Source organism: Leptopilina boulardi, unplaced genomic scaffold (genome assembly GCF_019393585.1).
Source record: "Leptopilina boulardi isolate dan_hultmark-lab unplaced genomic scaffold, ZJU_Lbou_2.1 LbouV2_95, whole genome shotgun sequence".
In the NCBI taxonomy this organism is placed as follows: domain Eukaryota; kingdom Metazoa; phylum Arthropoda; class Insecta; order Hymenoptera; family Figitidae; genus Leptopilina; species Leptopilina boulardi.
In genome coordinates, this window is record NW_026138044.1 from 384844 (window position 1) to 411264 (window position 26421).

Sequence of the window (26421 nt, forward strand, 5' to 3'; positions counted from 1 at the left end):
CGCCATTTTCGAAAATTGAAAATGGCGAATCCAAAATGCAGGGCAATTTTGCTAAAGATTGATATCTTTAATGAAACTTGGTACCTAGTTGTTATTAGGGTCGCTGTTAACGAATCTGAAGTCAGTTTTTCAAAATTTAAAATGTCTGATTTCGATATGGGTGAAAATTTTTTAGAAAATTGGTAGATTTTTAAAAAAATGTGGTATCTACGGCTACTTGGAGTTATTGATAATGATCATATACTACAAAAACACACAGAAACTATATATATAGGTATTTCATAAAAAACTATCAATTATAAAAAAAATTTTCACCATCTTGTGCACTGTTAAAAATCGGGCTTCAACTTTACACTAAAAAGATTGAAAATATATTATTTCAATCTTTTTAGTGAAAAGTTGAAGCACGATTTTTAACAGTGTGTCCGACATTTTTAATTTTAAAAATCTGACTTCAAATTCGTAATAAACGACCTTAAAACCCCAAGGTGCCAAGTATTATAAGAAACTATTAATTTTTAACAAAACTGTTCGCCATATTGGATCCGCCATTTTGAATTTTGAAAATCTGACTTAAGATTCGTAATTAGCGAAACCAAGAAGATCCCCAATTGACAAATTTTATCCAAATCTATCAGTATTTACGAAAATGTCTAAAAATTGACTTTGGGTACTAAATTGTTATTTGGTTCTATTTTGATACATAAAATCGGTACTATTTTAGTACTTTTTTTACAGTGTAATAAATATTTTAAGCTGAAATTTACGTTAAAGATTATTCTAACTGTATAAGTACCATACTTCCAAAGTTTCATTGCAATCGGTTAACCTAATCTGAAAAAGTGAAAATCTCATGTGGAATCGCACATTATTATTATTATTATTTATCTAATTAATTAATGTAATTAATTACATTGTTAAAAATGGATTTATATACATATAAATATAATAGAACTAAAATGGTTGTTAATCATATAGGAATTAGGGACAAATCTGTTAATGCTAGATGATAAGTTTTGCTGTATCGTGAACTTTGATACAGATTAGGGAGAAGCATCAATCTGTGAACGTTGAGAGAGTGTATTAGCGACACCCTTTCCATACTGACTCACAAGTTCTCACCCTCTCTTGTTGCTCTCCCACCTTTCATCCCTTTTCTCGTTAACAAGTTCTCCTACACGAAAAGCTTTTGGATGACCACTTTCAAGAGCTAAAATGATATTAATTGGTCGACTATAAAAGGGACAAAAGTGTATAAACGCTTTTTGCTGAAAAATATATAAAATTTTTAAAAATTTTCTATTTATTTTATTAAAATGTTTAACATCCAAGAATTATATTAATTAGAAGGTTTCGTATGAATAAAAACGATAACATTCGGACCATTGTTGTTCAATAAAAGTTTACTTCAACGTTTCGAAATCTAAATTATTACTCTCTAAATCTAAATTAGTAAAAAAGTTTACTAATTTGAATTAGTGACTCACTTTTTGCTTCTCAATTAGTAAAATTTTACTAATTATTAGTAACTGTTACTAATAATTAGTAAAATTTTACTAATTGAGAAGCAAAAAGTGAGTCACTAATTCAAAATAGTAAACTTTTTTACTAATTCAGATTTAGAGAGTATATTTTTTTTATTTGACACAGAATTTTTATTTAAAACAAAAATCCGTTTTATTTCGTCTGAAACTGACTTTTACTACTAATGTTACTAAAATTACAAGGAATTGTCTACCTATAAAATTGTAGAAGAATTTAAAAACTCTGACTGTATCGAGTTTTTACTACAGTGACCTAAATTAAATAAAGATTTAAATTTGTCTGACTATTACTGTCTTTTACTACTGATTTGTAGGTATATACTACAAGTATTTAAACTCATTTATACTCACTGAAAAAACTATACATATTCTAAATTTAAGAATATCTTCTTTATTCTTAAATAGTCGCCAAAAAGATATTCGTAAATTTAGAATATAGTTGTTTTTTCAGTGTAGAATTTTTTAAATCATTTTCCAGAAAAGTATAAAATGATCCACTGTAAACCACTAATCCACTGTTGTCCACTTTTCCTTATATATATATTTTTTTAAATATTTTTTTCTCACTTTTTTTTAAAATGATTTACAATTGTAGGTACATCGTTTTCGATCATACATATATATCTATATGCCATGCATATATATCTCTCACGATATATATTTATATAACAAGGAATCTCTTTTCCATACATTTTCGAGTGTAAATCTCGAGAGACGAATGTGTTTGAAAGAGATGCAGAAAAGGGTGGAGGGGAAGGAGAAAGGGGGGTGGAAAACAATTTACTCGAAATTCGCGTCACCGCTTTGGACTGGATACCTACTGTGGTGGATATACACACTCTTATTTGTCCCTGCGGCAATCTGTCGGCTCTCAACGCAAACTCTTCCTTTACATTTTGATCCTTCTTTTGCTTTGCTCGCCACTCTCTCGTTACTTCTCTTCTGTCTCCCGCACCTTCCCATGAAAATCCCTATCTATATATCTATATATATTCGTCTCCATAGTGAAACCGCACAGAATTTCAAGAGAATTTTAAACACTGAACGGGGCTGATTCGTCAGTGATACTTCTTATTTCCATAACTTTCAATTATATATATATGTGTGTGAATAATATTCACTCAAAATCATTTGTTTGAATAATTTCAATAACCGAATGTACAGTTTTATAACTTTTTTTATAACTCCAAGTCGCTAAGTTTCTAAAACACTTGTTATACAATAATTCAGAGACTTTTTTTCCGCTACTAGGTTTCTAAAAAGTCTTCGACTTTCTTCTACAGTATCTGTCAAAGTTATAGAACTTTTATAACCTGAGCAAAATATTCATTTAGATCCGAGACTTCTCGATTAGTCGCGTAAATTCTAAGCGACAAATTTTTTCCGTGCATATAAAATGCATTTTTTTAGAAAATTTTTTTTTTTTTGCAATTTTCCCTTCTTTCTCTTAATTTCTAATAAATTATAATTAAAGATAAATAACAAGACCCAGGCGGAAAAGTCGGACGAATGTCGGAGTTTACAACCGGCTGAGAACCGTACCCGTACAGACCGCCAGTAGGGGAGACCGAGGAGGAAAGTAACAAAAATCAGTTTTTTTATGCTAACGTTAAAAATATTTGTCGGATAAATTTGTCCAATATATTAAATGAAAGCTTGGACATTCACCTTTTAAATAAAATTTGAATTAAACATTTATAATAAATTGACAGTTCACAGTATAACTTTTACGCAAGCTCTTCATCTGTTACTTTCCTCCTCACCCCCGAGGAGGAAAGTAACAAGCTCCTAGGAGGAAAGTAACAGTATAAAATTATGTAAAATTCTTTAGACTAATGACTATTATTAATTAGAAATATTTTTATTAGGAACACATAAAAGTTTAAGTACACTTTATACTTATTTGGCACATATTTGGGACATATTTAGCACATATTTCGAACATTTTATGAATTTAGCTCATTTTTTTTCTTAAAGATATTTTATGCTTACCTAGATCACAGGTTTTTCTTAAATAAATCTCTGTTATTCGTAAAATTAAATACGATTTGCTTCAATCATTAGTTAAAACATGGACAATATCGACAACAGGAGAAAAGTAGCGTGTTACTTTCCTCCTCGGTCGCTTTTTTCTTGTATGTCAACAAAAAAGTTAAAACTACACAAATGTTAAATTGTTTGTTTAAGCACAACTTAAAGACAGATAATAAGGCTACAAAATAACGAAAGGCACATTTTGAAAAACAATAAAATTAAAGAAATACGAGACTTTGAAAATTTGAACGAAAACTTACTTTTGACGTTTTTTCTGCACGTCACACCGGAATCAGACCTAACCTTTCCTGTCAGGCTCGGACACACTATGGAGGAGGAAGGGGGAACAGTGCCGACTAAAAATATGTTTGAACCATGTCTATCCGATAATTTGTTTAAAAGTTATAAGCTTTGTTACTTTCCTCCTCGGTCTCCCCTACCGATGGTCTGTAACGATTCGGATCCCAAAATACAAACGACGCGGTACAAATTCAGCTCCGACTTTCGGATCCGCCTTCGTACCGGATTTGTTCCGCCTGCGGATCTCATTTTTCTACGGGGCGTCGGAAGAATGCCGGACGTTAGGTTTGTACTGGCTGGATCTCAACAATAATTATTATATTATAATTCCCATCATCAGTTCACTGCAAAAAAAATAGTATTGAATCAAGAAAACCATTCCCTAATTTTCTTGGATCAAGAAAATATTTTATCAAATACGGAAAAATATATGGGTTTTCTTGAATTAATATTATGTTTTTCTATGTAATATCATATATATTTATTTTAAATATTCTGTGATTAATTAATCATTACAATAATTAATTTAATTATAATATTATTATTTAATCATTATTTTTAAATATATATATCTACCTATATTACAAAAAGATATCGCCGCCAACGCCGCTGTTCCAAGACTCTGAATATAGCCGCAAGTCACGACAAGGGTGACTTGCGGCTATATTCAGAGTCTTGAAACGATCTTAACCTTTAAATTTGGGGTGGGGGGAGGGGAAGAGAGGAGGGGGGATGGGGTTGGCGCGCGAAGCGCGCAGGGGGCATAGCCCCCTAGTAGATATATATATTTCTAAATTATAAATGATTTACAAATTAATTATTAATTAATTTAATTTTTAAATTAAACTTTAAATTGTTTTGTAGTAAAGTTAGCTTTAATAATTATATCAAATATATAATTAATTGAGGTTTATATTTATACAGTCTATTTATTTTACATTAGTTTAAAGAACCTAATTTTGGTTAATTATATATTAATTCTAGTTTCTGAAAATTGTTACACAATATAATATTCATACTAAAATTATTTAATAAAATAAATATTAAAAAATAGAATGATAAAAATATAACAAACTTTTTTTTAGGCAAAATATTTAATTATTCATAAATATACATTGAATAAAATATTTAATATATACCTGTAACATCAGTTCGTATTTAAAAAATGTTCATTGCCGGGTAAGAATTTTTTAATTTTTATTTAATCTAGTAACACTTCAAGAATGCATTTACAATCCAAAAATTCCATGCTAGTTTAGCGTAGTGGTTAGCGTGCGTGATTTCGGTGCGTAAATATTCGATTATAAGCGTAGGTTCGAACCCCCAAACGATAGGATTTTTCAAATGTGTACATAATAAAAAATATCAATAAGTGTATTTAATAATGTGTAAAGTGAACTATTGATAAATTTTCATTAAAATGTGTCTTTTGCAAATTAATTAATATTTTTTTATTCATATTTATTGAAAATATCATTTAATAATTTTTGATCTAAGGCGGTTGTCACGCAGTAGAATGCCAGCGCGCTCCTGGCCAAGTCACTTTTCGGTATAATGCCTGTACCGAGCCGGATGGCAGGCGGATCCCAGCCAGTACGATCATACCGACGTCGGTACTGGCTGGGATTCGCGCCAGTTGGAAATATCCGCCTGGGGAGGAGTAAAATATGACCGAAACAATATTTTATTATAGAAATAAGTCGGTCTTTTTTATTCATTTTCCTTAAGGGGCTCCAATTCACCCACCTTCCCCTCCCGTGCAGAAATTTCCACCCTTCTTCCCGATTTCCGACCTGGCCCCGGCCAGATTATCTGGTCCGGCCCCGGGTCAGTAAATGTTAGTGGCCCCGGTCGTGGCCAGGCCGGGTTGCCCCAATAATAAGATAAGTAAAAATAAATTTTTATAGAGGAGTGCAGAACTCAAGAAGGCTATAGAAACAGGAAGTACACGTTAGGTAGTGGGGGTACGTGACAATTTGGTTTTCTGAAATGGGCGGATAAGTTGCAAGACGCAGTAGCCTCCTGCGCATATTACGAACAGGTGATAATAAAAAAGCAGATATTTATTTTACCGAAGCATATATGTACGTATAGAATCAGTGTTAATATCTTATTCTGAATTACCGCCAGATGGTAAGTCAACAGTTAGTCTGCGCAGAAGGCTACCGCGACTTGCAACCGCCTATTTCAGAAAACCCTTTTTCTTACGTATTCGTACGGTACCTCCCATTTCTAGTCTTCTTGGCCTAACTTTTGTTTTATTTTGGATACATAAATTATTTATTTCTGTGAATAATATGCCAAAACACAAAAGTACGAAACGTGTACGGAAACATCGACTGTCAACTCAATTTTCATCTCTGCCGAATATATCAAGTCGTAAGTAAAAAATATTATTCACATGATATTACATTACCAAATAAAAAATAACCTAAAAATAGAGATTTTGTATTCTAACTTTATAAATATTGTTTTTATTTTTATAGTTTTACAAATGTTCTAGTAGTATTCCTTTGAAAAAATCCCGAATTGAAGTTAAAAATTCTTTTATTACATCTGACTTCTTATATATTCTTTTACATTTGTTATAATAATAATATGTATAAGTATGAATTTATCACTCGATCGAAATTAGTTTTATAAGAATGATCTTTCTTTCTTATATAATAATAATGATAACAACTATTTTCATGTACGTTAAACATAATTCTATGCCTTATAGCTTCAGATGATTCAAATCATGAAGATGCGAATGTTAATGAGAATATCAGCTCACAGCTAGGACAACAATATGATTCGCTTAGTTCCCATATGGAAGATTGTCTCACACCAGGCGACATTGATTCAAACTACGAAATTAATGAATCTGAAGACCAAATCAATATCCACTCTAAATTGTTAGGCAGATGACTACTGTATGGTTTACCATACCACAAACATTTGAATGGTGGTCAAATCGGGAAAAATTTGATGGCCCCGGTCGGGTCCCCAGCAGGGAACCAGATCGGGCCCCGAGCCATGGCCCCGGTCGGTTTTATTGTTTCATCCAGGCCGGGGGCAGGCCAGATTTCCCGAAGTGGCCCCGGTCTTGCCCGGTCTGGCCCTGGCCAGGGCCCGGTCAAAATTTCTGCACGGGCTACGTCAAAATTTTAAATTACTACAATATAAAATAGGTACATTAAAAATCTTACATAAGAGTTCATATAGTTAATCTCAGAATTTTTTTTATCGAAAATATGTAAAGCACTTTGGCTAAGATCGAGGGGGAATTTACTCAGGTAGTCAAGTGTACACTCTTCCTGTAATACTTGTGTAATAACGTGTAATACCGTGTAATAAAAAAAAATCTGTAATATCTCTGTAATAATGTGTAATACTCTGTAATAACGTGTAATAACTTAGTAATAAGGGTAATATGAGGTGTAATACCGGTAGTCAAGTGTACAGGTTTGTAACTAGTAAATTCCCCCTCGACTAAGATACTATTAACATTTGAATTCAAATATATAACTAAAAAGTTGACTGCCATATTAAAATACTTCTTTTTGCAGTGTAATCAAAAACTATATTAAAAATTCACTTAGAAAAACGGCTCTACTACTATGACAAAAAAAACCTGCTAAATTCCATTAAGTGAATTATTCTAAATTTTATAGAGATTCTGAGGAAAAAATCTTGTCACAATCGAAGTAACGTCTGTTTTAGAATCAACAACAAAATCTTATTTTACCAACTATATTCTTACAAGTAAACTAATTTCTCCAAAAAAATTTAATATATAAAGATTTTTAGGGTCGCTGATTACAAATCTGTGATCAGATTTCTAAAATTCAAAATGTCGGATATTAGATTATGAAACTTGGTATCTAGGTGTTTTTTGGGACGCACGAATTTGACTTTAGATTTACAAATGTGACATTTAATTCATGATCAAAGACCCAAAAAACTTTCAGATACAAAGTTTCATAAAAATAAAAAGATTCTTCTTATGAATCTGTCGGCTATTTTGGTTTTTTGGGTCGCTGATTACGAATCCAGTGTTAGTTTTTCAAAATTCAAAATAGCGGACCCAATATGGCGAATGAATTTTTAAAAATTCAAGGAATTCACTTGAAATTCGTTACTCGAACTCGCTGTTTACAAATTTGGTATCAAGGACCCCAAGAAACCACCGAGTAACGAGTTTCAAGCAAATTTGTTGGACATATTGGGTCCGCCATTTTGAATTTAGAAAAACTAACAGTGGATTCATAATCAGCGACCCCAAAAGCCCCCGAGGAAGGTATTTCAAGTGAATTTTATGCTTTTTGATTAGGAAAATTATGTATTTTGATAATGGACCAAAATAATACAAAATGACGAATATTTTCTAAACTTGATCAGATTTCGAAAAATGGCTAACACCATTGAATTCAACATACCCAAATTAGGTTAATACACCATATGGACGGTTTTGTTAAAAAAATTACCTTATTCAAGCCCAGTGAAATCAGTGATATATGACTGATTTTCAGTGAAAATTTTACTAAATGATTCAGTAACCGACTTCTGTCTATTTACCAGTGAAATTTCTGATTCAAATTAAGAGAGTAGAGATTATTTTTTGTTTTCAGCATATCTTTAATTTAAAGAAATCTCTATTAATTTACAAAAACTATTTTCCATAATGCAAATAAGAAATCCTCCTCAAAAGTCAGAAGTTTTAATAAGTAATTCATAAAAATTAGCTTTATGACAAAAGTCACAAAAAAAAAAAATGACAAAAGCTCCAAATATACCTATATATATACTGATGCTGTGTAGAATAAAGAAAGAAGAAGCCAATTTGAATAAAAGAGAAAAATGTCGTCGCGCAGACAGGCCGAAAGAAAAAATCTGCTGAAAGAGAGAGAGAGAGAGAGAGGGAGACATCTGACAAGGTATAGATGCGAGAAGAGAAGGAAGACGCGCGAGTTTGCAAGACTCTATAGGAATTGGGAAGCGCTCGGAGGAACCGTTTCTGATCTCAAGCTATATATACACATCTATATAGATACGCTTTACTCGAAGCAGAGGAGTAATATTTCCCGGGATGTAAGCTCCGGAGAATTTCGCATCACCCCTCCCCTCCCCCTTTCACCATGCAACCAATTCCTTACCATCCCCACCTCACCCTTTCTCCTTTAGAATTTCCACCTTCCCCGCGTCAACGAAGGGATGCAAATAACGGGTGATAACAACAGACAACTCGAAGAGAGAGTGAGAGAGAGAGAACTCTGGTTTGTGTGCGTTTAAAAGTAGGATGGGAATATCTCTACCTCTGTAAAGCCTTCACTCTCTTTCCCCTTATTCACTGTCAAAGCATTCACTACAACCACCACCAAGATTCGAATAGGCACACCGAGGGGGGGGGGACAGTGGGAGGAGGAGGAGGGATGACAACGCAATGGGTGGTTGGTTAACTGGGGGACTCACGGAGAAAAGAGAGAAGGAGGATGAGGATGATGACTAGTGGGGTAAAAGATCGGGTAGTGGTGGTGGTGGTTTAGTAGAAAGGAGATGGGTTTAGCAAAGGGGTAGAATGGGGCTAGGGGGGTGGGTGAGGGTGAGAACGTCACTCGCTGTCGCATCGAGCGAGAGCGATGAGTGGCGCGCGCTCTCGCTCGTCTTTTGTTTGCAATGCGACTGCCATCCACCAGTATGACTGCAATGGGGGAGGTAGGGGGGGGGAGTGGTAATCTGTGAGGGTATGGGATTGGGGGGGTAGTTGCGAGCCGTGTGATGGAGGAGGGGGGGTTGACGGGAAAGAGAAGGTTTGGTGAAATTGGGAGAGGAGAAGGGCGGGGGGAGGGGGGGGGTGTTGAAAAGGGTGCTCTACAACTTTTGCATGGTTGGGGAATAGAAATGGTTGGTTAGAAATAAGAGGAAGTGATGGGGTGATAATCACAGGAGCCACATTACGTTTAACGCAATTCTCGTGCGCACGTTTATATATAAAGCGATTCGTATGTATATATATATATACATATGTATACGTATCTGTATGGATATATATATATATAAGCAATGATGAGTTCATCTTCCATACAAAAAAAAGTAAAAATTTTACGCAAAAAAAAAAAATTTAGTCTACTTCAATGATAATCGAATTAAGTTTTTTATTTGAAATATAAGGGCAAAACGATTTCATGTTGCACTCCTGATTTAAACGATTTTTTGTTTATTGGTATCAAAAGTTTTGGATTGATGTTTAATTACTTTTGGTAAGTACCTAATAGTGGGCTAAAAATCGCATATTCATTCTAAAAACTTTTTAAGATCGTTTTTGGAAAGAACATGGTTTTTTGCCAACTGGGTATTATTGCGAGGCTTTTCGAAATTTGTTTCTGAGTCAATCAGTTTTTATCCGCATCTTTCGTTAGATTTTCTCTAACACGTCAAATTTCAAAATGGCGAATTCAAAATGGCGGGGGGAAAAAAAATTAAAAATCAATAGCATTCGCTTGAAACATGTTACTCGGGGATTTTCGAGGTTGCTGATGACGAATATAAAGTCAGATTTTAAAAACTCAAAATGACTGATCCAATATAGTGGCCGAAAAAATAAAAAATCAATTTAATTAACTTGAAACTTGTTACTAGGGGATTTTTGGGGTCTCTAATTACGAATATGAAGTCAAATTTTACAAATTCGAAATAATAAGTCTCAAGCAAATCCGTTTGAATTTTAATATTTTCGTTCGCCATATTGGATCCGCCATTATGAATTTTTAAAACCTGATTTCAAATTCGTAATCAGCAACCCCAAAAACCTTTAAGTAAGTTCCAATTTTTTTTCTAAGTAATTTTTTATTTTTAGTATCTATTGTTTAAAGTAGCGAAAAATAAAAATTTGCAATTATCTCAAAAACTTAACGTGTAGTGAAAAAACGGACTGCTATTTCAAATTCAGCGTTAAAATTTATCTTAGAAATAGATTTTCGTTACTCGGGTCCAAAACCTTGTAAACCTGTGTAATTATTTAAAAATGGAAATTGTTTTCCTGGGAGGTCATTTTGAAATGGAATGCCTTCTATACTTTATTTGGATTTTTGAAATTTTTTTTTTTTGAGAATGGTAATACTTTGATATGCCTATATATAATGTTATATGATGAAAATCTAAAGATGTAAAGCTGAGAGAAAATGACAGAGAGTTTGCTGTATATATATATATATGAAGTGGGTTGAGGAGATGCAAGGTTTTGGATGTACATATTTGAAAAGCGCACGCGTTATACGCGCTTGTGCAACGGGGCGTGAATACTCTTCACGCTTAACAGTGTGAAGTATATATGAAGTATATATATATATATATATAGCGACAGTGCTCTCTCTCGTGTCACAGGTTTGGTGTTGATAAGAAGGACAATGACATATATACATAGTATATGCATTCTAAAACAGTTTGGCTCAATTTGACAAGAATTTTTTTTATTTTTTTTCATAAAAAAATTTTTAAATTTAAGAATTAAGAAGCAATTTTGTTTATTACCCAAGAATATATACTTGGTACTTAAATTTCAGAATGTTTTTTTTTCTCGATTAATATGTTTCTTTTTGGCAGTGAATTCTTCGAAATTGAAATTGAAATGAAGAAATTATTATAATGATATAAAAAAATTAACTAAATCCTAAAAAAAATTGCAAAATACTAATAAAATCTTATTTTTAAGTTTTTGAATGGTTTTCAAGTATTAGGCAGAATTCTAAAGTTATATATACCTAAAGTTTGCTTTGTCGCATTTGAGATATAAAGTTATTACACGTTATGCTATACTCAAAGTTTGAATCAATTTCTAAGAAAATTTTATCAAACTATTTGGGACACGATTTCAGTAAGATTATTATAATTGAGATATAGTTATACATTCTGTGGACAATATTCAAAATTAAGAATATCAGTAGTAAAACCTAGTTTTAGTCAGACTTTCTTTTAATTTTCTAGAAACAGTGGTATGGTAAAATTTTCACTTTCACAATATTTTTAAATATTTTTTATATAATATAATGAAAGTCTATTCTTAAACAAAAAAAATTTTAATAAGTGGGGCCATTCAAGTATTACGTAAGAATATTTTTAAGGGTTTTGGACCTCCCCCAAATAAGCATATTGTAATGGAAAAAGTAAGAATTTTGTGTGGTACGTAAGCAACTGAGGAACCCCCTCCTCCCCCTTAGATACTTACGTAAAACTTGAATGACCCCAGTGACTTTTTTAAATGATTTTTAAAAATAAAAATTTCGACTGGATTTTAATCGGATATATGCTTTTTGCGAAAATCGAGAAAGTGACAAAAGCCGACTGAGATAACTTTTGGTCTCCAGCAGGACGAAGTAAGTTTGAGATGACGGAGCAGGGTCAAAGGATAACACGGGTCTCGACCGCAGTTGCCTTTGACACTAATACGTTTATACGATCGCTTGGCCTCTCGTTTCTCAAAACTTATATAATGCTCTATTCTATATACACAAATGTATCAACGAAAATTTATTAAAATTATATATGTTACAATAACAATATTCCCTTTACCAATGCCCTACTTAGGAAAAACTTATCAAGACCTTGTCAGTTTTCCTTTATATCGCCCTATTTTTTGTGAGATTACTTTTATTTTAAATTTAAATAAAAGTTTCTGGAATTTTTTTTATTTGTAACTCATATTACTCATATAACTCATATATATTAACTCATAAAATTTTGAAAAATTTCAGATACATGGGGGATCGAACCCAGGATCCTTGGGACGCGAAGCGTGTATACTTTGAGCACACAACAAATTTATTTGATTCAAATAATCGGTTACTTGAAAATTAGATATCAAATAAATATTTATTTGTATTAAATAATTATCATTTGAATCATATTCAAATGTAAAAATTATTGGTTTAAATACAGTACTTATTTATTTGTGTCAAGTAACTGATTATTATTTTAATCCAACAATTTTTTTTGCAATGTAAAAGAAGAGATTTTTAAAAAAACTAGAACTACAGTTTTTTAAAAAAAATAAGAAAAAGAATATGTACTTTTTATTTTTCTCCAATGGTGGGACTGTAGTTATATATATATATATATATATATATATATATATATATATATATATATATATATGCATACAAGGACATTATTCAGAACAATGAAATGTCTCGGTAAGTTATCCTCCCAAGTTTCCGAACTTGGTACAACTTTAATTAAATATCTCTTGCAAAGACGAAACGAACGAAGATAATACTAGTTTGATTGTCTTTACTGAGTTCCTGGCAGAATCTGAAATGAATAATAGTCACGCTCGATAATTACTGCATGCTTCGAACCCTCCATCGACTTTTGCAATTTGATGAGCTTTTAATTCTTATTCCAATTATACATAGATTATATAATATATATATATATATATATATATATATATCAAGTGTTTACTTTTTCAAGTTGATTCAGCTCAGACAAAAATCACAATTTTTATATAATTTTAATAAACAAGGGCTTATTTTATTTATACTAAGACATTCTTCACAATCGCTTATATTTTTAAATTGTTAAAAGTAAGTTGTACAAAAATTATTTACTAATTAAAATTTCAATTGTTTATAATTTTTAACAATTTACTTGTAACAATTTAAAAATATAAGCGATTGTGAAGAATGTCTTACTATAAATAAAATAAGCCCTTGTTTATTAAAATTAGATAAAAATTGTGATTTTTGTCTGAGCTGAAAGAAAAAAAAAACATTAAAATGTTACACGGAGAAAAGAAAGTAGTCGATGATACTCAGTCCTGAGCAGGGTTGCGTGCCTGAGCTGGGTCCCTCGGACCCAGACAATTCGCTTTTTCATCTATATTTCTATTTAAGAAAATTTGTTTTCAAAATCCTTATCAAATTGGATAAGCTGATGCTATAACGTACATTTAAAAAAAGAAATAAGAGAATTTTTTTTATGTAAAACTCTTTCTAATACATTATTTTATAGCTCTTATGTACGTAGTTGCCTAAGCTGGGTCCCTCGGAACCAGACAACTTTTTTTTTCATGTACTTTAACATATTCGCTTGAAAACCTTTAATCGGGGGATTTTGGGGGTCGCTGATTACGAATTCGGTGTCTGTTTTTCAAAATTCAAAATGGCCGATCCAATATGACGGAAGAATTAAAAAAAATCGTTCGGTATCGCTTGAAAATCGTTACCCGGGGGTTTTTGAAGTCGCTGAATACAAATTTGATGTTACTTTTTCAAAATTTAGAATGGCGGAACCAATATGGCGGATATATTTTTTTTAATTTGACGGTTTTTCTTGAAACTCGTTGTTATTCAGGAGTTTTCAAGGTCGCTCATTACTAATCTGATATTAGTTAATTGTATTGATTTTTAATTTTCCTGTCCGCTATATTGGATCCGCCATTTTGAATTTTGAAAAACTGACTTTAAATTTGCAATCAGCGACCCCAAAAATCCCTGAGTAACGATTTTCAAGCAAATATGTTTAATTTTTGAAAATTCGTCCTCCATATTGGATCCGCCATTTTGAATTAACCAAGTCTGACGTATGATTTGTAATCAGGCACGCACGTCAAAAAATGAACTCAGGCACGTGAGGGTTAAAAAGACACAGAAAAAATTGTCTCCTTCGAGAAAACAATCCAGATGATGATACTTCAAAACGTTTAGTGAACTCTGACATTAGTCAAAATTCAATAATGAACATTCAAATGAACAAAAATACAATTGAGGCACCCAATCGAACAACCGGTCGCGAGCTCGGGCCGGACGCTCGGAAGCCAGTCAGCGTACAAAAATATCAATAAAATTGAAATTTTTTAAATATATTACCTTATAGAAAATTAAAAGGCGCATCTTTTTTTCCTTTAACTTTTTTTTGCATCTTTTTTTTCTTAATAAGAAATTAAGTTATTACGTAGCAAACGCACGCCAAACGTTCAGCCGCTCGCGCAACTTTAAAGTTTAAACATTCACCATTTTGTTATTAATTGTTCAATTGCATTGTAACTTTCCAGAAAACTTCTTTGGACCTTAATGAACAACTTTCTCACTGGAAGTTTGTTGCTGGTGAAAATTTACGAAAATTCCTCACAGGGTGAAAATTCCAGTTCATGAATTTTGCAATGTCTCATTAAAAAATTAATAACTTTTTTATTTTTAATCAAAATAACTTTTTTCTTTTTTTAGTCACTCGTAGAATATAATAACACGTATTTTCGTTTTTGTTTCATTAAGAAATTCGTAAAATTGTCTGAGCTGTCGCGAGTTGAAGTCAAAAAAACAATTAAAATTTTCTTTTTTTAAAAAACAGTTTTTCTCTTATATTTCGAAAACGGAAAAAGATGGAAAATTTCTTATTAAGAAAAAAAAGATGCAAAAAAAGTTAAAGGAAAAAAAGGTGGGCCTTTTAATTTTCTATAAGGTAATATATTTAAAAAATTAAAATTTTGAATTTCAATTTTATTGACATTCTCGTACGCTGACTGGCTTCACGAGCGTCCGGCCCGAGCTCGCGACCGGTTGTTCGATTGGATGCCTCAATTAATAAAGACGCTTTTTTGTTTTAATTTTGCTTGAGCTAAATTGTTAAATTTTTTTTTTAATTTTTTATTGTTTTAATTTTGTTTGCGTTAAATTGTTAAAGAACAATTTCTCAGTTTTGAGGTTATGTTAACGTGTACCATATTTCTCTCTTTAATGTCGAAAAAGTAAAAATTACTAAATTCTTTTTGTTTCGGTGTGCATATCACTTAAAGTACCACTTCTTTTTCTAAAATCAAGTAATGAGAATAAGAACGATGATGATGATGACGATGAAGACATTATATACGTGATATCATGATATAGGAAGAGCCTAGATCAATTACATAATGGCGTGTCTGAAACGGATGCTCTCAGTATCAAACGCCCCGCATATATGTATACTAGGTACAACCCCTTTTCCAAAGTGACTATAGAACAAAGGATTCAGTCTCTTCTCTGCGGGTACAGTATAATTATTATGCTCTTTGACGAACTCTTTGTCCGTCATGACGAAGAATCGATATTCCTCAAACTATTGTAATCGTCATATATACGTCACACGATCGCGGTCCTGATTCCACGCGCGTCCTTTTGTATAAATATTGAAAAACAAAAAACAAAAAATTCTACCGTCAACCGCGGGGCTATTCTGGTACATAAAATGGTCGGGTACATGAATTTACCATAAATTAAAATAGAATTTTCATTTTAAAGAATTTTATTAAATAGAATAATTTTTTAGTCAAATTTTAATTTTTCTAAATTTTATTAAACAGAATTTAATTTTATTTAATTTCTCTTTTCACGCAACTGTTTATTTAAAAGAATTCTAATTTAACCTAATTTTAATTTAATAGAATTTTTATTCAACGTAATTTTAAGTGAGTGAATTTTTAAATGTAACAATTTCTAATTCACCGAAATTTTTATTCGAAAGAATTTTTATTTGACCAAAATTTCCAATCACCGAACAGAAAAGAACCCACAGAAAGATTTCGCGCGAATTATTTTAAAATTGACCAATTAGGAATTATCAAGAAAATTGTAATTGGACAATTTTAAAATTCGCGCCGAATTGTTTCTGTTTAGCTGAATTTTCATTTAACTAAATTTGAATTTACTTAAACTTACTCTCTAAATTTGAATTAGTGACAATTCGTTCAACAATTTAAATTAGTGAAAATTTATACTATTTTTTCACTAAAACTTTAAGTAAAAAAAAATATATTATTAAATAAAATAGTAATATTTTACTAAAAATTAGTGCAAATTTTTTACCAGTCTGAATTAGTGAACGAATTTTCACTAATTCAAATTTGAAAAGTACATTTGGCCGATTTTTTTTTAAAGATAAATTGGAAAATATTTGAGTTATAAAGAGTCGAAAATCTTTTTTAAAAAGCGAGTTATTATTTTTTTTTGTGTATTATAATACATATATTACACAAAAGAAAAGAATTTAATGATGTTGAGTGAGAAAATGTGTAAAATCGCATATAACGAGCGACGATTTCTACGCCAGAGGCAAGTTCTTCATTCTCTCGTTTAATGTTTGAATTAATTTTCCACGTTTATACCGCTCAACATCAATGTGCTTCTTCTCGCCCTATTTTCATTTCAAAAAGTAAAACCTCATGTGCACGCTGCGAAAAAAATGTATACTATTCACTTAAAATTTCTTTAAAAAAAAATGAAAAAATTATATTGTTAACCGTTGATAACGATGAATTTCTATTTATAGCCGAATTTAGTAAGATATACAATTTTAATTAAATAAATTTTTATATTCAGATAAAATTATTCTTTAATCAAATTTATATTAAAACTCGAACTTGAATGTTGTAGAATATTATTTTAAACAAATTTTTATTTAGCTAAATTAACTTTCTGTCATATTTAAACGCAAACGAATTTTTATTTTTCCAAATTTTCTCTTTAACTAAATTATCATTTAAAAAAATTTGCTTTTGTTCTAATTTTCATTTCACCGAATTTTCATTTAACTAAACTCATGTGGAAGGATTTCCGGATTTTTTTAGGAAGTCCTTCCACATGGAAAACTTTCATATAGAGTCAAATATTCGAGGGGGAATTTACTCAGGTAGTCAAATGTACACTCTTCTTGTAATACTTGTGTAATAACGTGTAATACCGTGTAATAATGCGTTATTACGGTGCTGTAATAACGCAAAAAATCTGTAATATCTCTGTAATAATGTGAAATACTCTGTAATAACGTGTAATAAAGGTAATATGAGGTGTAATATCGGTAGTCAAGTGTACACGTTTTTAACTAGTAAATTCCCCCTCGCAAATATTCTTTTGTTAAAATTTTCAAATCGTCAAATTTTCATTTGGCCAATATAATTTTGTTTATAATTATTTTTATTACGCCAAATAGAAATAATTTTGAATAAAAATTCGATAAAATAAAAATTATATCAAACAAAAAATCACTTACAGAAATATATAAAAACATTAATAAAAAAATTTTAATATAGGCCTCAAATTTAAGACGCAAAAAAAGTCGTATTAGTCAATTTTTTTATTTTAATTCAATTCTATTAATTAATAAATATTTTACTTTAAATAACTAATATTATTGGATATGAAATTCATTTTATTAATTCCTTAATAAGAATATGTAATTCTATGAGAATATTATCAAGAAAATTTATTTTTAATATTATTAAAAATAAAAATTGAATTTTGTAAGAGAAATTTTTAGAAATAATTGAATTTCAAAAGATTTTGTAAAATTTTACAGAATTGAAAATAATTTATCAAATAATTTTAGATAACCATTTCTAAAAATAATTGAATTGAAAATATAGTTTAAGATAATTGAATTTGTAAAGAATTCATTTCTTTTCAAAAATTTACAATTTAAATTTTTGGAAAAATAATTAAACTTCAAGTGATTCTAATTGAAATTTTTTGGAATTTCTGTTGTTTGAGGAATTTATTTGAAATTATACAGGCAAAAATTGAATCTCAAAATTTTTTCATTGAAAAATGCTTTCAGATAATTAAATTTTTAAAGAATATTATAAAAATCATTAAAAACAGTTACAGTTAAAATTATTAAATTTCAGAAAGTTTTAGATGGAAAATATTAGAAATAATTGAATTTCAGAAGGTTTTAAATTGAAATTTTTGAAAATAATTCAATTTCAAGTGATTTTGAATTGAAATTTTTGGTACTTAATTTTATTTGATGATTTTGTTTCAAATTCTAAACAATTATTGAATTTCATAAAATTTCGATTTGAAAAATAGTTTAAGACAATTGAATTTTTAATGAATTAAAATTATTTGAAAAAAATTAATTTAAAGAAGAATTTTAGTTAAAAATTTGTTAAATAATTAAAATAAAGCTGAGATTAGCATTAAATACTAAAAAGGACGTATTTTGTTTCAAAATTTTGTAAAAAAATTTTAATAAAAGTAGAAAAATTCATATAATTCGAGGCCTGTTAATATAAAATTCTGTTCAATAAAATTTTTTCTCTTTTTCTCAAATAAAATACAAAAGATCTATAACTGTCTAGTTTTTGACATTGATTGAAAACATAAAAAGATAGAAAAAAATATAACATAAGGCAAGAAAAGGGTTAAAAACTTTGTAAAAAAAAAAAAAAAAGAAAGGAACGACTTTTCTAAAATTATGTCACCGAAAATATAGAGAAGGGATATATCGTGATATTATAATGGAACGATATGATCCCAAACGAAATCTCAGTCCACAGGAATGACAATAGACTGTCGGATAATGAATCCCTACTGTCACCCTCCTTACCACCCTATGTTCTCTCTAAAACCCATCCTTATGGGCAAGCGCGTATTCACTCGGGTAGCTTATACACTCTAGGCTCTCATCTCCATCCTTCTTTCTCGCGACTTCACCCCCCCCCTATCTCTCTTCTCAACACTTTTTTTCGTCCAACAAGCAAGATATTCAAACGACAATTAAATTGCGCCCAATTAAAAAATTAACGTATGCGCAATTCTTTTTGAAATTAATCAGTCAATTGAATTTCGTACAAAAATTAATTATTTTTCATTCTAATAAACAAAATAGAAATAATTATATTTATTTTTTATATTAATTAAGTTATTTAATTTATTAATTAAATTATTTCAGAACAATATTTATTTAATAATTAATTAAATAATTATATTATCAAATAATTTATACAATTAAATGTTATTTAGCAGAATTTCCATTTAAGCGAATTTGACAATTTTTTATTCAATCGAATTTTCACTTCACAAAAATTGGACGATTTTTTGTTTTAATTAAACTTTATTTGTATTTGATGTGATTTTTATTTAAATAATTTTCCATTTAATCTAATTGCCATCAAGCGAAATTTTTTATTTAATCGAACATTTATTTGATCCAGTTTTCATTTAATTGAATAGTCAGTTTTTTAAAAATGTATATACTTAATTAAATATTAATATAATTTTCTTAATTAATTTTAATTAAACATTAATTAAATTAAAATTGTAGTTTAATTAAAATTTTTAATAATAAAAAATGGAAATTCTGTCAAATAATATTTGGGGGAATTTTTAACCCCCTTCCACTATTAATAAAAAAAAAATGTAAAAATATTAAGTTTAAAATTTTTAAATCCTCATTAGAAAACATAAAAATTGTTCTTATCTTTCGAATGTTCAAAACTTTCACTAACCTCTCTTTCTCTTTTTTTTCTCTCTTTCTCTCTGTTTCATTATCTCTCGATTTTTGCCACCCTTTGCTCTGGAAGCAAACACGACTATGACCGAGTAGGCGCGTCGTACACTTAGCGTTAATGCTTCTTTTATTGGTCAAAAATTCAACCGAAACTGATGTTTATTTCTTCTTATCGCTTTCTATATAACAATATATCTAGAAAAATTAAATAAAAATTAAAATTACTAAATCTCTATTAAAATCAAATACAAAATAATAAAAATTTCAATTTAAAATAATATTCTTAATATACATATAAATATAAGATTAAATATATAAACCAAAAAACTAAGATTTCATTATTTTATTTAATTATCAAATTTATAAAGTAAAAATTATTTTTTAAAAAAATGTCAATTCCTTTTAAAAATCGCATTAATAATAAAAAAAAAAAAAAAAAAATTTTAAAAATGCCTCAAAACCAGCTCACATTTGTTACGCGCGCACAGTCAAAAAGAAAGAATTCATATGACTCATCTAAAAAAAAGAGAAGTTAAAAAAAAATCCATAAAAAAAAGTAGTCCGGATTATAATCCGGATAAGGCTTAACATCGTATGTTGGGCACTGCGAGTATAAAATGAAAATTGTGTAATGAAAAAATAAAAGACAGAACTAACTATATATATATATATAGAAATAAAAAAGAAAAGTAGATGAGACCACGAGTCATTGTCAACTTAATTATAAACAATTAACGAAATTATGCATAAATATATCAATTAGAATACATTTATTACAAAATATTTGAAATTGTTACAATATATTCAGTAACAAAACAGTTTAATAAAAAAAATTGGCTCATTTAATTTTTGAGTCTTTTCCATGTATTTTTTTTTTTAAGTTTCACTTATATAAATATGATAGGCAGTAATGATCGTAAGTTGCAGACTATAATCGTACACAACAAAAACTAAACTTTAAATGCTCTCCTTGTCTTTCATCTATTTTAACAGTTCTATATATTATAATTATAATTATAAAAGAAAAGAAAAAGAAAATAAACTTTCTCACTGGAAAATTGTAAACATTAAAGTATTCTAATGTATAATGAATAAGTATAGAAATAACTAAATATTGCAATAGAATATTTAAAAAAAAATAGAAAAAAATAATAAACGTATGCTCTTCTTGTATAATATATAGAAATTGTAAAAAAAATCGATATAACTAATCGAAACACTTATATAACTAAATAAATCACATTATCATACTTTATTACTTGGAGAAGAATGCTTAGGCATTTTCACTGGACAGTCTTTTCTTACTCTGTAAAAGAAAAGGCAATTATTGAGTTTTTTTTTTAATGTCTATGAAATTTATAACAAACATTTAAGCTTTTTATTTGAGGAGCAAATTTTCAAAAGTCGATAAATTCATTTTTTAAAAAAGTGAAGATATTATTAAAGATCTTACTAATCGATCGAATGTAAGAAAAAAAATTGATTAACATAAAAATTACAATTTAAAAACATCTGCGCTTCAAGATGATTTATACCTAATTTTAATTCTTTGTTTTTTTTTTTTTTAGAAAAAATTATCAAAACCTTAAAATTTTCCAATTATGATAGAATTTAATTAAAAACAAAATGTCTTAAATCCAACAAATATTTTTATATTTTTTACGATATAAATAATTTATTACATTTTTTCTTCTTTAAAATTAATTTAAGTAGTTATGTGAGAAATGTTATTTGTTTAAATTTTTCGAAATATGTAACAAAATATGGATGTATCAACTTTTGAAAACTTACTTCTCATTCCTTCAAATTAAAATAATAATTTTTAAAAACTTAAACATTATTTTTAAAACTTCGACAGACTTTTTTTTAAAGAATTTAGAAAACCATTTTTCACTTTTAACTCATTAGTGATAAAATTTAATTACATAAAAATTTAAATTCTTTAAAAATTAAAATCTTAGGTTATTAATTAAATAATTATTAAATTTATATTATTATTAAAATTTCAATGGGTTTTAAAATGAACAATTTTTTTTTAAAAAGTTAATGTAAAATTCAATTATTTAATTATTTATAAATTCAATTACATTTAGTATTTAAGAGTATTTTTATACGAAAGGGCTTGTCTTCTTTATTATGCAGTAAATAAATATACGGAATAAAAAAAATAATTTTTTAAAGTAATTGAAATTCTTAAATTTAAATTCAAATTTTTTTTTCTTTTTATAACTAAACTTTTAAAAAAATTGTAGAATTGTAGAAAGTTCTATTCTGATTATTATTAATTATTATTAAAATAATAATTTTGAGAATTAATGAATTAAAAATCGATTAAATAAAAAAATATTACAAATATATGTCCAATTTACAATTTCTTAATTCATTTTCAAAATAAAATTGTTTAATTGTAAATTGTTCAAAAAAATATTTTGGAGAACGTTTTATTTCTCTGAAAAATTGAAATTGAACTTCACTTATTTTTCTTTCAAATACAATGAAATGAAATTAATTACCTAAATAATTATTTATCACTGTAATATAGAGAATTATTATTCAAATATTAACTGAATAAATAATTAGTTATATAAATATTAACATACTGGTGGATTATATTATATTTCTATTATATTTCGATCAAAATTATTATTTTTGCTTATTTTATCAATTATTTTATATCTTTAAATATTAAATTTAGTAATTTTTTTTAATACCCTTAAAGCTAATTTTAAGTTTTTTTTAAAAAAAATATTTTTTACTGACTAAAAATAATATTCATCTATACTTTTTCTATGTGTACTTTGAATTCATATTTAAACACAAGAAACAATGAAAATTTTAACAAAATACAAATTTAATTCAAACAAAAATTGAGGGCTGATAAGTTGAATAATTTTTTTTTTCCAAATAATCAAAAACTTTGATTGAGAAATAATGTAATGACTCTATTTTAAAGAGAAAGAAAACTAATTAAATTTAGTTAAAATATGAAAAATAAAAGACATATTTACATTTTGTTTTATAGGCTTTGCTTCAGAATTAGAAGCATGATTCTTGGATCTCTCTTGCTCTAATTGTGCGTGCAATGACGATACTTCGGAAGTTAATTCATCTCTTATTTCCTGAAGTTTGGCTACTTCCGCTAATACTGCAGCCTTATCTTTCACTGAAAATACACAATATTTTATAACAATAACAAGAAAAAAAAAAAAAAATTTCGAAAAACTGCAATTTTAATTTTCTACATACTTTCTCCTTGCGCCAATATTTGATATAATTTTTTATTTCTATTTTTCACTTGACTAAGCTCTTCCTTTAATTTAAACACATCATCTTTGAGTCCCTTAATAATGTCATCTCTATTCTCTAATTCCACTCGTAATTGTGCTGATGTAATTTCATTGTTGTCTATTTGATTTAATCTCGCTTTTAATAAATCTTTTTCCTTTCCCTTTATTATTTCAAGATTCGCTTCTTTTTGGACCCTTTCAAAATATTCAGGATCTGATTCTATTGAAAAATATTCAAGTTTTTACAAGAAGGGAATAGAACATTGTCTAAATTTTATTTTATACAAGAAAGCAAAATTCTTAAAAAACAAAAAGAAAAAATTTTTAATTTTGAATATAAATTACAGAATTAAAAAAAAATTAATTCACTCTGTATTAATTATTTGTAGTAATTATTATTATATTTATATTTATATTTATTATTTATTTGTAGTAATTAAATTACTTATTTGAATTCGATTTTAAAAACAATTCTTTATATTAAATTGTTTTTCATTTGCAAAATTATCAAGCCAAAAATTTGAACAGTTTAAAAATTTTTTTTTTGTAAAATTTAATTTTCTTTTTTAAAAATTAACAGTAAAATAAATCATAAATTTAAATAATAAATTTTATAAATATAAATTAAATACAAATAATAAATTCTTCGCAAAGATCAGAAATGTTCAGTTTCTTTCATTTAATTAAAATTAATTTATGAAATTATTCTTGTTGAATATTTAAAAAAAAATTATTATTAAATCTCGTTCGCTTAGATTCTTAAAATAAAATGTACAAATTTATTAAATTAAATTAATTTATTAATAATAAAAGACAATATTACCTTTTACTTTTCCGTTTGAATTAACAGATTTTTCAGTAATACTTTGTGCAGGATTATTGCCCAAATTATTGAATTCCTCCAGGGACATTGTTGATTTTTTGGATTTTTTACTATTACCCTTTTTAGTTTGTTCCTGTTCTTTCTCAGGTTTAGAACCATTTTCCAATTGAGATTCGTAAGTTATTTTCGACAGCATTATTGCTTGATGAAGATCCTGTTCGTAGGATTCTTCTACTGCCTTTAAAAATGAAAACAAAAATAATTTACAATTTTTCATCAAAAAATTTTCATAAGAAAAATTGATTTTTTTTTTAAGCACATATCATTGGGAACTTTAACATTTATGTCCCTCTGATATTTTTTGTTATTTTTAATAAATTTGTAAAAATTTATTATGTAAATGTGCTTTGAGAAAAAAATAATTTATTATGAAAATAATGTGAAAATATTTATTAATTACGCTCGATCGTAATTTCTCAGAAAGAAGTTTTTAATTATGATTTTAATATATGAAATACCTACATTTTTTTATATAATAAAAAACTTTCATTCACTACAAAGTTAAGAGTAATTTTCAGTGTTTATTTATATAGAAATGATGGTAGAACAAAAATTAGTTATTTAATTTTAATTGTTTAATTAATTCTAAAAAAAATATAAAATGAGAAAAAATTAAAAATTAAATGAAACAATTTTAAAATTAAAGGAATAAATATGAGAAAAGAAACTAAAATTTAAAAAGAAAAAATCTTTAAAAAGTGTTTGGTTAATTTTAAATTAACCAAATTTAAATTTATATTTTAAGTTCCGAATTTAATTTTTTTATTGAAAAGTTAAAAGTTTCAAATATATGCTTTTAATTCTAAATTAATTATTCTAATTTTATAAATAACATTCAGTTTCTAATTTTTTTTTTTAAATAAAAATAAAAATTACAAAAAGAGAAATCTAAAAAATATTGACAATAAGGAAAATTATTAATTACCATCGAATCTTTTTGTTTCCATTGTTCCCATTGCTGATCATTAGCAACATTCTTTTTCTTCTTATTCTGAAAATTAAAACAATATTTAATTTTTTTCTTTTTCATTATCCTTAGTACAATTTTTTATATTCTAATACTAATTTTACTAAAAAAAAATATTTTCAATTTTTAATTCTCCTTTATGAACAAAAATAAAAAAAATTTCTACATTTATTGACAATTACAAAATTGAAAAAAAATATATATTCATAATTTCCCGCCTCAACCAACAAATGTTACCGACAGCACAAAAAAATATGACACTTGATAAAAATGCATTGACCTTACTTTGCTTTGTTTTTTCTTGTCATCTTTCTTGGTTTGTTGTTTAGATTTGTCACTTTTATTTTTTTGATTCGCCTTTAATGAATTGGCAGGTTTTGTTGTTTTCTTCGGTTTGAAGTCATCGTCCTCAATAGCGAGAACAGCAAATCTAGAAGGAACGGCTGTCGCCATTTCTTGTGGAAAAATTCTGATATAACTCTTTTTTTTATTATCCGAAAAAAAGGGGAGACAAAATTTTGCGATCACAAGAGGAGAGATTTATGTCGCAGAATCCGAACTTCCGGTAATTTTATTGTTTTTAGAAAAACTTATGAAACTTTACAAAATGATTACTTTAAATTTAATAATTAATTCTCAATTATCACAATAATTAAGCTAAAAATACTTAAAGTAATTATAATCAACGTTTTGTGAGTAACTATAAAATTTGTGATAGCAAAAAAATATAGTGGCGTCGTCTAGCAACTACGTGAACCGGAAACGAGAATAATAAATGCCGACAAGTTGGCGATTGCAGCGCCAATATTCCGTTATATTCACTACTAAGGGTTGCCATCTATTTTCATGATAAGGAAAAATTAATGTACTTTTCTTTTTCTCTATTGTGGATTTATTCATTATATTGTTTATTTAAAGTAGCAATCCCTATTGTTGTATTTAATTAATTTTAGAATAATTTTAAAAAATGTTTTTTTTTTTTTGAAAAGTGGTCAATATTTTAGGTTAGAAATTAAATACCGCGCTTTTTAAATCGGTGATGTGAAAATATGATATTGAAAAATTTAATAATGAAAGTAAATGTTAGTATTGATAGTTTAAAATTTTTTTTCTACTTTTAGATATTTTTGAAATTTAAATGATAATTATGAAATTTTATAGAGA

General features: G+C 27.9%; 2 protein-coding genes across 4 annotated transcripts in view; both read right to left on the reverse strand.

The window, feature by feature from the left end:
- LOC127290911 (uncharacterized) overlaps positions 1-20309 on the reverse strand; it is a 36527-nt gene extending 16218 nt beyond the window's left edge. Inside the window, exon 1 of one of the 3 annotated variants that reach the window (XM_051319751.1) lies at positions 20119-20309. The gene's annotated coding sequence lies outside the window, so the exon portion shown is untranslated. The other 2 variants (XM_051319750.1, XM_051319752.1) reach the window with 2 other exon arrangements.
- Positions 20310-20875: 566 nt separating this feature from the next.
- LOC127290914 (G kinase-anchoring protein 1-like) lies at positions 20876-26028 on the reverse strand. The gene is made up of 6 exons (XM_051319757.1): positions 25543-26028; positions 25216-25281; positions 24231-24468; positions 23367-23627; positions 23129-23283; positions 20876-21426 (listed from the first exon to the last, which is right to left on the reverse strand). Exons 1-6 carry the CDS (start codon positions 25708-25710, stop codon positions 21394-21396), a joined length of 921 nt encoding a protein of 306 aa, XP_051175714.1. The 5' UTR covers positions 25711-26028; the 3' UTR covers positions 20876-21393.
- Between the last annotated feature and the right edge of the window lie 393 nt (positions 26029-26421).

Bases quoted from the DNA above. Each gene is read 5' to 3' on its own strand.
- LOC127290914 (XM_051319757.1), bottom strand. From the start codon at position 25,710: ATGGCGACAGCCGTTCCTTCTAGATTTGCTGTTCTCGCTATTGAGGAC. The intron at 24,469-25,215 runs GTAATTAATAAT...TCATTTTTAAAG, and splicing joins GGAAACAAAAAGATTCGATG to GCAGTAGAAGAATCCTACGA. The intron at 23,284-23,366 runs GTATGTAGAAAA...GTGTATTTTCAG, and splicing joins AATATTGGCGCAAGGAGAAA to TGAAAGATAAGGCTGCAGTA.